This window comes from Leucoraja erinacea, chromosome 17 (assembly GCF_028641065.1).
Source record: "Leucoraja erinacea ecotype New England chromosome 17, Leri_hhj_1, whole genome shotgun sequence".
In the NCBI taxonomy this organism is placed as follows: domain Eukaryota; kingdom Metazoa; phylum Chordata; class Chondrichthyes; order Rajiformes; family Rajidae; genus Leucoraja; species Leucoraja erinaceus.
This window is the reverse complement of record NC_073393.1, coordinates 3984146-3998017: the sequence shown is the minus strand read 5'-3', so window position 1 is coordinate 3998017 and position 13872 is coordinate 3984146. Positions and strand designations below refer to the sequence as shown.

The 13872-nt window shown below is 47.2% G+C and overlaps 1 protein-coding gene across 4 annotated transcripts in view; it reads left to right on the top strand.

Moving 5' to 3' along the window:
• znf423 (zinc finger protein 423) overlaps positions 1-12136 on the top strand; it is a 356073-nt gene extending 343937 nt beyond the window's left edge. For all 4 annotated transcript variants that reach the window (XM_055648398.1, XM_055648399.1, XM_055648397.1 and 1 more), the window contains one exon: positions 11493-12136. In XM_055648398.1, the coding sequence (XP_055504373.1) occupies positions 11493-11522 (30 nt within the window). In that variant the 3' untranslated portion in view covers positions 11523-12136. The remainder of the gene's footprint in view (positions 1-11492) is intronic.
• Positions 12137-13872: the final 1736 nt, after the last annotated feature.

Genomic DNA, 13872 nt, shown 5'->3' with positions numbered 1-13872 from the left:
ATGCAAACTCCGCATAGACAGCACCCGCAGTCAGGATCAAACCCGGGTCTCTGGCGCTGTGAGCCAGCAACTCTACCGCTGCGCCACCGTGCCGCCGCTGCGAGTCGTAGAGCAGGGAAACGGGTCCTACTATTACCCAGGACATTATCTTTGCTGCTCTCCCCATTAAAGCCACGGTCTCTCGTCACAGAGTGACACAGTGTGGAAACAGGCCCTTCAGCCCAATTCGCACACACCAGCCAACAATGTCCCAGCTACACTAGCCCCACTTGCCTGCGATTGGTCCATATCCCTCCAAACCTGTCCTGTCCATGTACCTGTCTAATTGTTTCTTAAACGCTGGGATAGTCCCAGCCTCCACTATCTCCTCCGGCAGCTCGTTCCATACACCCACTGCCCTTTGTGTGAAAAAGTTACCCCTCGGATTCCTATTAAATCTTTTCCCCTTCACCTTCAACCTATGTCCTCTGGTCCTCAATTCCCCTACTCTGGGCAAAAGACTCTGCATCTACCCGATCTATTCCTCTCATGATTTTGTATATCTCTACAAGATCTCCCCTCATCCTCCTGCGCTCCATGGAATAGAGATCCAGCCTACTCAACCTCTCCCTGTAGCTCACTCCCTTTAGTCCTAGCAACATCCCCGACAATCTTTTCTGAACCCTTTCAAGCTTGTCACTATCGGAGACAATATCTTTGACATTTCCAACCTGAGGGATAAACGTTCTGACTCTCTGCCCTGTTGTAAATTGTCCATGGTGTGTAGGATAGCACTAGCGTGTGGGGTGATCGCTGGTCGGTACGGCATCGGTGGGCCGAAGGGCCTGTTTGTGGGTTCAGTTCAGGCAGAACCCGGGTTGAACCCAGCACTCCCCTGAATGTCACTAAATGGAGACAGGAACAAGCGAGGCTTTAAGCGAAAGAAAAGCCACAAAGTGCTGGAGTAACTGGGCAGAGCAGGCAGAACATTCGGATTGGGACTTTTCTTCAGACTCAGTATCTATCCACTTTCTCCACGGATGCTGCCATTTTCCAATGTATTTCTCTCTTCTCCTCTGGTGGAGCCACATATAAATCTCATGTAAATAATCAACCCCCACCCCCTCCTCCCTATGCCCCACCTTGCATCCACTTTACATCTTCCACCTATGTTTCTTCCTTTCCTCTGGCTTCACAATTTACACATCTTATTTGCATATCTCCTGATCCCACACCTTTTATCTGAAGAGCTAGACAGGGCTCTTAAAGATAGCGGATTCAGGGGATACGGGGAGAAGGCAGGAACGGGCACTGATTGGGGATGATCAGCCATGATCACATTGAATGGCGGTGTTGGCTCGAAGGGCCGAATGGCCTATTCCTGCACCTATTGTCTATTGTGTATTGTCTATCTTTTCATCTTGGGCCTTTGTCCAACCATCTATCTCTCTCAAAAACAAGCTCTAACCTGTATCCGCCTCTCCCTCAAATATATTTATTTGTAGTTTGAAGTATTTCTTCCAATTACTTGTGAATATTCGAATGTAGCAGCAGGGATCGAATAATAACAATTGTGACATCTGGTGGGCATTCAGAATAAGAAAGTCCTGATGGGATAACGGTGGTATCACGAGCTTACCGCATAGACCTGTGTCAACCTTCTCCTGAGGAGTGAGAGTCATTTGAGTGTAAATCTATAACAATGCGTTCACACATAGTGTATGTGTCTCTCTCTCTCTCTGTGTCACATTCACTCTCTCACATACACCCACTCGCTTCACCCCCCCCCCCATTCTTGCTTCTCACCAACAATCTGAACCTTTATCTGCAGATGCTGGTTTACAAAAAAAAAGTGCTGGAGTAACTCTGGAGGAACCTTTGAAGGGTGGCGATGGGAAACGTCACCTCTCTCCACGTTCTCCAGTGTCCCGCTGAGTTACTCCAGCACTTTGTGAACTTTATCTTGGATCAATTGTATTACAAATTGCTCTTTGCACTTCCATTGTAAAACAAATCAAGAGAGAAATCATCAGTTACTCCGTAAAACAAATATCCTTGTAGTTTAATTTAGTTTAGTTTAGAGGTACAGCGCGGAAACAGGCCCTTCGGCCCACCGGGTCCGCGCCGTCCAGCGATCCCCGCACACTAACACTATCCTACACACACACACACACACACACACACACACGAGGGACTATTTACATTTACACCAAGCCAATTAACCTACAAGCCTGTACGTCTTTGGAGTGTGGGAGGAAACCGAAGGTATCGGAGAAAACCCATGCAGGTCACGGGGAGAACGTGCAAACTCCGTACAGACAGCACCCGTAGTTGGGATCGAACCCGGGTCTCTGGTGCTGCATTCGCTGTAACTCTACCGTTGCACCACCTTGATTGCCCTGTAATTAGAGATAGTGTCAGAGACCCAGATTCGATCCTGACTACTGGTGCTGTCTGTGTGGAGGTTGTACGTTCTCCCCGTGACCACGTGTAGCTTCACCGGGTACTCTGATTGTCATCCCAAAGATGTATAGGTTTGTCGGCTAATTGGCTTCTGAAATCTGTAGGTTGGTCCTGGTGTGCGAGATAGTGCTCGTGCATGGGGGTGATGGCTGGCTTGCATGGACTTGGTGGGCCGAAGGGCCTGTTTCCATGCTGTTTCTTTTAAGTCTAACGTCTGGAATTGGCCTCTGTAAAGTCGCCCTGCACTGATGTGCATGGAGTGAGATAACATAGAATTGTTGTGAACGGATGATTGGTGGTTGGCATGGACTCGATGGGCCGAAGGGCCTGTTTACACGCTGTATCGCTAAAACCAAACTAATCATAAAAAGCTGGAGTAACTCAGCGGGACAGGCAGCATCTCTGGAGAGAAGGAATAGGTGACGTTTTGGGTCGAGACCCTTCTTCAGAATCATAAAAATAGATTGGGCCTTTAACTCTTACTCTTCTGAATTGTCATTGGATGTATTTCAAGTGTCTTGAAGAATCTTAAACTGCAAATTAATAGGTCTGAAGAAGGGTCTCGACCTGAAACGGCGCCTATTCCTTCGAGAAGAAGGGTCTCGACCCGAAACGTCACCTATTTCCTTCGCTCCATAGATGCTATCTCACCCGCTGAGTTTCTCCAGCGTTTTTGTCTACATTTGTTTCATGATAGGCATTTTTCAGATGAACCCTTCCTTTCCCAAAGAAAAATCAAGTGATATTGATTTAACCGAGTTACTTGTTTAAATAAAAAACGGGAGTGATAAAAAATGGAAATAACTCGTTAATTTGCCAGTGGTGAAAAGTGCATTAGGTCACATTAACATACAGTATCATTTAGTTGTGGCTCACATCCAGCTCTCTCAACTGCAGTAACTGATAAAACATCAATTTCTGGCACAAGGATCTATCCACACAGCTGCCACCAACATTACATCACTTCCCAACTAACAGCGAGGCTTCATGTTAAAATGATAGTACATTCATCTAAATTTTTAATCATCTCTGTTTTACGGAGAGAGGCGTGTGTTAATGCCAGTGTCCTTCAGAGGTCCACAGTGTGCTATGTTGAGCTGCTACTCAGTGGCGCAGAGGTGGAGCTGCTGCCTCACCGCGCCACAGACACGTGTTCGATCCCGACCACGGGCGCTGCCTGTACAGGGTTTGTACGCTCTCCCTGTGACCTGCGTGGGTTTCTCTGGGTGCTCCGGTTTCCCCCCACACTCCAAACCTCTGCAGGTTTATGGGTTAATTGGCCTCCCTGAATTATCCCTGATGTGTCGGGTGGAACTAGTGTTCGGGTGATTGATGGTCGACGCCAGCTCGTAGGGCCGAATGGCCTACTCCGCCACCTATTGTCTATTGTCTAAACTAAACTAAAGGGCCTGCCCCACGAGCATGTGACTGCATGCGGCAAGCGCGACCAAACCAGAAGCGGGGGCCGCGCGGAGATCGAGTGAGCGACATGAAGTTCGAGCGAAGTTTGCGTGACGTTCGCGCGTGACGTACGGCGTCGAGGCGGCTGCGGGCCGGCAGGCCGTTGTCGCGCGGAATTTTTGGACACGGTCAGTTTATCAGAGCCCCGCGCGATGTTGGGACCAGCTCCGCACAACTGCATACGGCTCCGGCAATCGAAGTGGGACCAGCCCCGCGAGGCCGTTACGGCTCAAGCGACCACGTTAGGTCGCGCTCGTGGGACAGGCCCTTAAATATCCATTCAATTCTGGATGAAAGTATTTTAGCCGCAATCATTAAAAAGCTTCAGTTTTAAAAATACTTCTGCCACCTCCTTCATTTTGAAATGTTTTCTTGTTTTGGTTATCTACACGCTAGTTTTCTTTAACAAGCAGACTGGGCATCTGGAATATAACTGGTGCAAATTAGCAGTTGCCACAAGGAGTTGTGAGAACAATTTCCTTTTTTGTTTTGTTTCCCAGTGCAGTGAAGGTGTAGAAATGAGGTGTTGGCCAAGGTGGAAGATTATTTGTTTCACGAATTACAGGTCTTGAAGCTGGCACTCTGTATATGCTGTATAATTACACACACACACACACGCACACGCACACGCACACGCACACGCACACGCACACACACACACACACACACACACACACACACACACACACACACACACACATACACACACACACACACACACATACACACACACACACATACACACACACACACACACACACACACACACATACGCACACACACACGCATACACACACACACACACCAGACACGCACGCACGCACGCACACACGCACACGCACGCACACACACACACACACACACACACACACACGTATAAATGTCTGGAAAAGGGTCTCGACCCGAAACATCGCCCATTCCTACTCTCTTCAGAGATGCTGCCTGTCCCGCTGAGTTAATAGACAATAGGTGCAGGAGGAGGCCATTCGGCCCTTCGAGCCCGCACCGCCATTCAATGTGATCATGGTTGATCATCCACAATCAGTACCCCGTTCCAGCCTTCTCCCCATATCCCCTGACTCCGCTATTTTTAAGAGCCCTCTCTAGCTCTCTCTTGAAAGCATCCAGAGAACCGGCCTCCACCGCCCTCTGAGGAAGAGAATTCCACAGACTCACAACTCTCTGTGTAAAAAAGTGTTTCCTCATCTCTGTTCTAAATGGCTTACCCCTTATTCTTAAACTGTGGCCCCGGGTTCTGGACTCCCCCAACATTTGGAACATGTTTCCTGCCTCTAGCGTGTCCAAACCCTTAATAATCTTATATGTTTCAATAAGATTCCCTCTCATCCTTCTAAATTCCAGAGTACAGAAGCCCAACCGCTCCATTCTCTCAGCATATGACAGTCCGGCCATCCTGGGAATTAACCTTGTGAACCCACGCTGCACTCCCTCAATTGCAAGAGTTACTCCTGCATCTTGTATCTATCTTCACTTCAAACCAGCATCTGCAGTTATTTCCCATATATATATATGCTGCCAATCCCACTGAGTTACTCTAGCATGTGTCTTGGTGTGTGTGTGTGTGTGTGTGTGTGTGTGTGTGTGTGTGTGTGTGTGTGTGTGTGTGTGTGTGTGTGTGTGTGTGTGTGTGTGTGTGTGTGTGTGTGTGTGTGTGTGTTTGTGGGCGTGTGCGTGGGCGTGTGCGTGTGCGTGTGTGTGGGCGTGTGTGTGTGTGGGCGTGTTTGTGGGCGCGTGTGTGGGCGCGTGTGTGGGTGTGTGTGTGCGTGTGTGTGTGCGTGTGGGTGTGTGTGTGCGCGTATTATACACAAAATGCTAGAGTAACTCGGTGGGACAGGCAGCATATACACACTCACACGCATATAATGTATATATGCACACACACACACACACGCACACACATAAATGTAGTACTGAATGTCACCTCAGTTCTAAGATCACACTGACAAAATCTTTGAATAACATTCATGCCTCATTTACTTTCAAATATCAATCTGGATGAAAGCAATGAAAATTCACTTTTTAATATTTGTATTAAAATCTGATAAGATAAATTAATTTGCTACCAGCTGCAAATTAGCATTAATATATTACATTATGCCAATGGATTGAGTGTAACTGGGAACTGTTTAGAGAGATGTTTCATCTTGGCCTTCAGATGTTGATGTAACCCATCATCATTTGTGGGAGCTATCCTGAGAATATTGGCCCAAAATAGCAATTTTTAATTTTTTTTTCCTTTTTTTTTCCTTTGAAAGAAAGGCTTTGTGAGACGGCCGTTCCCCCAGGGAAGTTGCGCTTTGCCCACTATCTGGTAGTGGGACAGATGTGGTGGTGATGAGCCTGGCACATCTGTCTCTGTACAATGCGCTACCAGGAAAAGCGGGTCAGGCAGCGGGAGAGAGAGCACAGCTGCACATCCCCAAACTGGCTGCCTTCCAAGGTGGTGCCTTCACCACGGGGACCTGAAGCAATCTAATCATCTCCACAGATCTTCCCTCTCCCTGAAAATGGATGTTTATGACAATCGGTGTAACTTTATATCTGTTGCTAGTCGGTAGAAGTGATGGATTATTACCGTGCTGAATTAGCTTTGAATTATTGTGCTACAATTAGCTTATTCTTATAAGGGAGTTTGAAGACTAAAGGGCCTGTCCCACTTACGTGTCCTTGGCACACAAATGATGCAACCTCGTGGTCGCGTTGAGGTGTACGGGCATCGTGGGGCCGGTCCCACTGAGAAGGGCCGAGGGGTTTGTAGTTGTGCGCGACATCGTGCGGGGCTCCGAAATTTTTGTAGCAAACGAAACCTTCGCGCGCCAACGGCCTGTCGCGGAACTGACGGCCAAAGTGGGACAGGCCCAAGACCCTGGCGTGACGCAACGTCTCACCTCCAACAGCAGCAGAAGCAGGAAAACGATCGCCGAGCTCGGCCTGGGGCTCACGGCCGTTGCAGTCCGGATCCGCCCCCACTTCTACTCCCAGAGCGGGGCCAAGAAAATTGAGCAAATTCCGATCAAAGATAGTCCGAGGGTCTCCAATGAGGTAGATAATAGCTCGGGGCCGCTCTCTAGTTGTTGGTAGGATGGTTCAGTGCCTGATAACAGCCGGGAAGAAACTGCCTCTAAATCTGGAGGAATGGACAAGATCCCACAGTTAAGAATATCACACGATTTTCAAAAGTTAATTTTGTAGTAATGTGTTATTCAAAGCAACTGCTTGGTACAGCAAAAATATATAAAAAGTGAACATTTATGCATCATATCCCTTTCATATAGTTACCCAGAGGCCAGGTTGCGTTTAAAATGTACCCACATTAGTGGCGGCACGGTGGCACAGCGGTAGAGTTGCTGCCTCACAGCGCCAGAAACCCGGGTTCCATCCAGATTACGGGCGCTGCCTGTACGGAGTTTGCACGTTCTCCCCGTGACCTGCGTGGGTTTTGTCCGGGATCTCCAGTTTCCTCCCACACTCCAAAGACGTGCGGGTTTGTGGGTTAATTGGCTTGGTGTAGATGTAAATTGTCCCTAATGTGTTATAGGATGGCGTTAATATGCGGGTGATCGCTGGTTGGCGTGGACTCGGAGTTTCTGCGCTGCCTATCTCTAATCTAAACTAAACTAAAATAAATCTTGTGAACCGTGAATATCAAACCATTGATGCCTTTAACGAGACTCACCTCAGATATCCGTCTCTTAATGCCCCCGTCCCACTTAGGAAACCTGAACGGAAACCTCTGTAGGCTTTGCACCCCACCCAAGGTTTCCGCGCGGTTCCCGGAGGTTGCAGGTGGTTGCCGGAGGTTGCAGGTAGTGGAAGCAGGTAGGGAGACTGACAAAAACCTCCGGGAACCGCACGGGAACCTTGTGGGATAGGCCCTTTACCAGCAGTGATTCAGACACGCCACAGCTTAAAATCGCAGCAGGTTACGTATGGAATCAATTGTCTTCTTCACTCAGGACATCAATGCAGATGTATTCCAACATTTGAGCATGATATTTTTTTGCCCAAGTATGCAGCCCAGTGTAACAAAGCAGTGACGACTGGGGAATCAGTTGCACCCAATGTCATTAATTTGTGTCGGGAGAGCAGGTTCTAACGCTGCGTTGTATTAAACGTACAAATGCTGAAGTCTGAGCGTTCAACTTTCAATTGTAGATGATTCAATTCATATTTCTGAAGATGGAATTGGAGACGTTGAATTTGGATCAGTTTCAATGCTGGAAACCTACTTTCTTCAGCCAAAGATTTATCACGGCACCGTGGCGCAGCGGTAGAGTTACCGCCTCACAGCGCCAAAAACCCGGGTTCGATCCCGACTACGGGCGCTGTCTGTACGTAGTTTGCACGTTCTCCCCGTGACCTGCGTGTGTTTTCTCCGAGACCCACTTAAGAAGGAACTGCAGATGCTGGAAAACTCGAAGGTAGACAAAAGTGCTGGAGAAACTCAGCGGGTGAGGCAGCATCTATGGAGCTAAGGAATAGGTGACGTTTCGGGTCGAGACCCTTCTTCTCGAAGTAATAGGCAACGTTGGGTTGAGATCCTTCCGGGGAGAAACTCAGCGGGTGAGGCAGCATCTATGGAGCGAAGGAATAGGTGACGTTTCGGGTCGAGACCCTTCCGGGTCTCGACCCGAAACGTCGCCTATTCCTTCGAGAAGAAGGGTCTTAGATGTTGCCTCACCCACTGAGTTTCTCCAGCATTTTTGTCTACTTTTCAAAGACGTACAGGTTTGTAGGTTAATTGGCTTGATGTATATATTTTTTTAATGTAAATTGTCCCTAGTGTGTGTAGAATAGTGTTGATATGCGGGGATCGCGGGTCGGCGCGGACTCGGTGGGCCGAAGGGCCTGTTTCCGCGCTGTATCTCTAAACTAAACTGAAGTTAAAATGTGAAATTGAACAGAAGTGAAAAGCGGTGGAGAATTGTTTGATTCACAGAGCAGATTCTGAAAGGAAAACCGAGCTCCTTGTCTTAAAGCGCAGGTATTCTGCTTCCCCCTTGTGGCGGGGGAACAGAATTTACGGAATATCGGCTTAAAACGTGTGTTAAAGGTGAAAATACTGACACGACCATCTCTCCTTTTCGTCATTGTGATCAACAATTGAATATGCAACACGTGGTCGATAGCGTTAACTTCCAATTGAGCCATTTGGAACGGAGACGAGGAAACACTTTCTCTCACAGAGAGTGGTGAGTCTGTGGAATTCTCTGCCTCAGGTGGAGGCAGGTTCTCTGGATGCTTTCAAGAGAGAGCTGGATAGGGTTCTTAAAGATAGCGGAGTCAGGGGATATGGGGAGAAGGCAGGAATGGGGTACTGATTGTGGATGATCAGCCATGATCACATTGAATGGCGGTGCTGGTTCAAAGGGCCAAATGGCCTACTCCTGCACCTAGTGTCTATTGAAAGTATCAATGTATAGGTCATGATATATACACAACATTATTGATTAGTACGGGTGTCAATGGTTATTGGGAGAAGGCAGGAGAATGGGGTTAGGAGGGAGAGATAGATCAGCCATGATTGAATGGCGGCGTAGACTTGATGGGCCGAATGGCCTAATTCTACTCCTATCGCCTATGATCTTAATGCACATGCTGGAGTAACTCAGCAGGTCAGCCATCATCTCTGGAGAAAAGGAATCGGTAACGTTTCGGGTTACTTCAGTCAGGGGAAGGGTTACAACCCCCTGGGATGGCGGGACTGCCATATGAGGAAAGATTGAAGAGACTGGGCTTATATTCACTGGAGTTTAGAAGGATGAGGGGGATCTTATAGAAACATATAAAATTATAAAAGTGTTTTAAGAAGGAACTGCAGATGCTGGAAAATCGAAGGTACACAAAAAAGCTGGAGAAACTCAGCGGGTGCAGCAGCATCTATGGAGCGAAGGAAATAGGCAACGTTTCGGGTCTGAAGAAGGGTTTCGGCCCGATACGTTGCCTTTTTCCTTCGCTCCATAGATGCTGCTGCACCCGCTGTGTTTCTCCAGCTTTTTTTGTGTACCTAAAATTATAAAAGGACTGGACAAGCTAGATGCAGGAAAAAAATTACCAATCCAGAACCAGGGGCCACAGTCTTAGACAAAAGGGGAGGTCATTTAAGACTGAGGTGAGAAAAAACTTTTTCACACAGAGAGTTGTGAATTTATGAAATTCCCTGCCACAGAGGGCAGTGGAGGACAAGTCACTGGATGGATTTAAGAGAGAGTTAGATAGAGCTCTAGGGGCTAGTGGAGTCAAGGGTTATGGGGAGAAGGCAGGCACGGGTTATTGATAGGGGACGATCAGCCATGAACACATTGAATGGCGATGCTGGCTCGAACTCCTGCACCCAGTTTCTATGCTTTTATGTTTCTAACTCAAAATGTCACCTATTTCTTCCCTCCAGAGATGCTGCCTGTCCCGCTGAGTTACTCCAACATTTTGTGCCTATCTTTGGTGTAAAGCAGCATCAGCAGTTGGAGCTGCTGTCTCACAATGCCAGAGACCCAGGTTCGATCCTGGCCTTCCTACACAAATATCTCATCATATGATCAACGTTGCATTAAAATACATTCTATATCTCTAATTTCAACACAGTTTTACAGAATGAAAGTTGTATCATCATTTCTCCACCAATTGATTGAGGGGGGATCTTATAGAAACAGGGGTTGGACAGGCTAGATGCAGGAAGATTGTTCCCGATGTTGGGGAAGTCCAGAACAAGAGGTCACAGTTTAAGGATAAGGGGGAAATCTTTTAGGACCGAGATGAGGAAAACATTTTTCACACAGAGAGTGGTGAATCTGTGGAATTCTCTGCCACAGAAGGTAGTTGAGGCCACAGTTCATTGGCTATATTTAAGAGGGAGTTAGATGTGGCCCTTGTGGCTAAAGGGATCAGGGGGTATGGAGAGAAGGCAGGATGGATGGGGATACTGAGATCATATTGGATGATCAGCCATGATCATATTGAATGGCGGTTAGAATCAGGCTCGAAGGGCCGAATGGCCTACTCCTGCACATGTCCCATCTATGTTTCTACCTGAAGGGGCCGAATGGTCTACTCCTTTCTGTCCAAGTATCTAATGTCTATTGTATAATGAATGGTTAACTACTGGCTCGAAGGGCCTGAAAATGGCCTACTCCTGCAAACCTAATGGTCTATGGTATTTGAAAAAAGAATTGAATGGCGGGGTTTCAAATGTAATGGTGAGTATTGGCTCGAAGGGATGTCATCAAGCCGAATGGCCTACTCCTGCAGACATAATGTCTAAATTGTATATTGAATGGCGGGAGAACTGCTGGCTCGAGGGCTGAATGGCCTACTCCTGCAAAACTATTGTCTATTGTCTAGTGTCTATTATCGGTCCGTCCAGGAGCTTCCGGGAGCCACCACTTGCTGCAATAGATGATGGTGGTGGTGGAATTAGCTCAGGAAACTTCCAGTTCCCAGCCCCGCGATGTGGTCGCCTCTGCCACGGGGGGCCACTGCTGCAAGTTTGCGCGCTATCTGCAGAGAATGCGCGGACGGATGTGGACACATGTTATTTATTCCTTATGGGGTATTTTTTTGTGTCTTTTCAGAACCACATGATGAGTCAGCACACACAGTGAGGTGTCGGTGCATCGAGACATCCTCGCTGCCGAAGACCCAACAGAGTCTCAGTGGGAGAGAACTTTTGAACATTACATCCAATCAAAGTGTCATTTGAAACCCAGATGTAAAACTAATGATTTGGCCACGAGGCACTGCTATTATAAGCAGTTTGAAATGAATATTAATGTTACAGATTAAAAGTATTCTATGCTCAGTATTTTTCTGTCCAGCTTTTCAATTAGTGAACTCACAGCTTTTTGCTTCTAATCAGAGTTATAGTGCGTTAGAAACATCCGTTTTGTTGCTGTTCTTCGTTGCTTAATATAGTAAACTAATAGGTGTCAAAGATAAATAGATGTCTTTTGTTAATACTTGCATTTAAATGCAGATTTAGCCAGTTGTGGTGAGTGTGAGATGTTAGCTTGCCATCCATCGTCAGAACATTTTTATTTTCTCTTTTTTTGTCAAAGGAAGAATGTTTTAATTTGGATTGACCAGTTCACAGTACAACGAGAAACTATGTAAAGAAAATCAACGATTACAGTGAATCTGGGTGGTGTTTGCTTCAACCATGTAATTTACCCGATTGCAATAACTAGGAGACTTTAATAAAGGGAAAACACGCACTTAATCTCTGTGTTGGTATTAGTGTCAAACCGCACATGCGATCGAGTATTCTGTGTACCACAAGGTCATAAAGGCCCTGTCCCACGAGCATGCGACTCCATGCGGCAAGCGCGACCTAAAGGGTCGGTCCCACCAGCATGCGCCTGCGTGCGGCAAGCGCGCCCTAACGTGGTCCCTTGAGCCGTACGGCCTCGCGGGGCCGGTCCCACTTCGATCGCCGGAGCCGTATGGAATTGTGCGGAGCTGGTCCCGACATCGCGCGGGGCTCCGAAAAACTGACCGTGTTCAAATACTCCGGCCCGCAGCTGCCTCAACGCCGTAAGCACCGCCTCGAACTTCATGTCACTCACTCGACCTCCGAGCGGCCCCCGCTTCTGGTTTGGTAGCGCTTGCCGCATGCAGCTGCATGCTCGTGGAACAGGTTCTTTAGGAATAGGAGTAGAATTAGACCATTCGACCCATCAAGTCTATTCCACCATTCAATCATGGCTGATCTATCTCTCCCTCTCAACCCCATTCTCCTGCCTGCTCCCCATAACCCCTGACACCCGTACTAATCATTTTGTAAGTAAGTAAGTTTATTGGCCAAGTATTCACATACAAGGAATTTGCCTTGGTGCTCCGCCCACAAGTAACAACATGACATACAGTGACAGTTACGAATGACTCAGAAAACACTAAACATTAATAATAATAAGACATCAATGATCAAACACCATTGATCAAGCATGTGAACCAACAAAATACCAGATCAAAGGGAGGCTACAGATTTTTGGCTGTTGAGTAGAGCAACTACTCGTGGATAAAAACTGTTTTTATGTCTGGCTGTGGCAGCTTTGACCTATCTATCTCTGCCTTAAAATAGCCACTGACTTGGCCACCACAGCTTTCTGTGGCAAAGAATTCCACAAGGTCGTGTGCATCATAGTGATTCTTCAAGCAAACACACACACACATCGAAGGGTCTCGACCCGAAACGTCAACTGTTCCTTCACTCCACAGATGCTGCCTCACCCGCTGAGTTTCTCCAGCTTTTTTGTCTACCTTCGATTTTTCCAGCATCTGCAGTTCTTTCTTGAACACACATGCTAACCCACTTACAAGATTAAAATACTGCAGATGCTACATATTTGCAATAAAACAAAAAGTCACAAAGTGCTGGAGTAACTCAGCAGGTCAGGCAGCATCTCTGGATAGAAGAACCTGGATAGGTGACCCCGCTGAGTTACTCCAGCTTTATGTCTGTCTTTATGTCTTAAACCAGCATCTGCAGTTCCTCCCTACACATAGATGGGTGACTTTTGGATCGAGACCCCCTTCTTTAAACCATTCCGAAAGGTCTCGAGCCTTAACGGCACCTGTCCACGTTTGCCAGAGATGCTGCCTGACCCGCTGAGTTACTCCAGCACTTTGTGCATTTTTCTGTATTAATCTGCAGTTCTTAGCTTCTACATAAAACAGACGTGGCTGGAAATCGTATAAAATGGTCCACATCGGTGGAGAGAAAACACAGAATCAATGTTTTGAGTGCGATCTTTCACAAGAATCAGTAATGCAAACCACAGTGTCACTTTCACACTGTATCATACAGAGTATCAGGAGACAATGTAACTAGCTGTATAGATTCCATCAGCACCTTACACACGTCCAGGTCATACAAGTTAACTTCCCCTTGAACTGTGCAAGATCTCTCTGATTTACTGATTGAAAGATACAGTATGGAAAAGAGGCCCTTCGGCC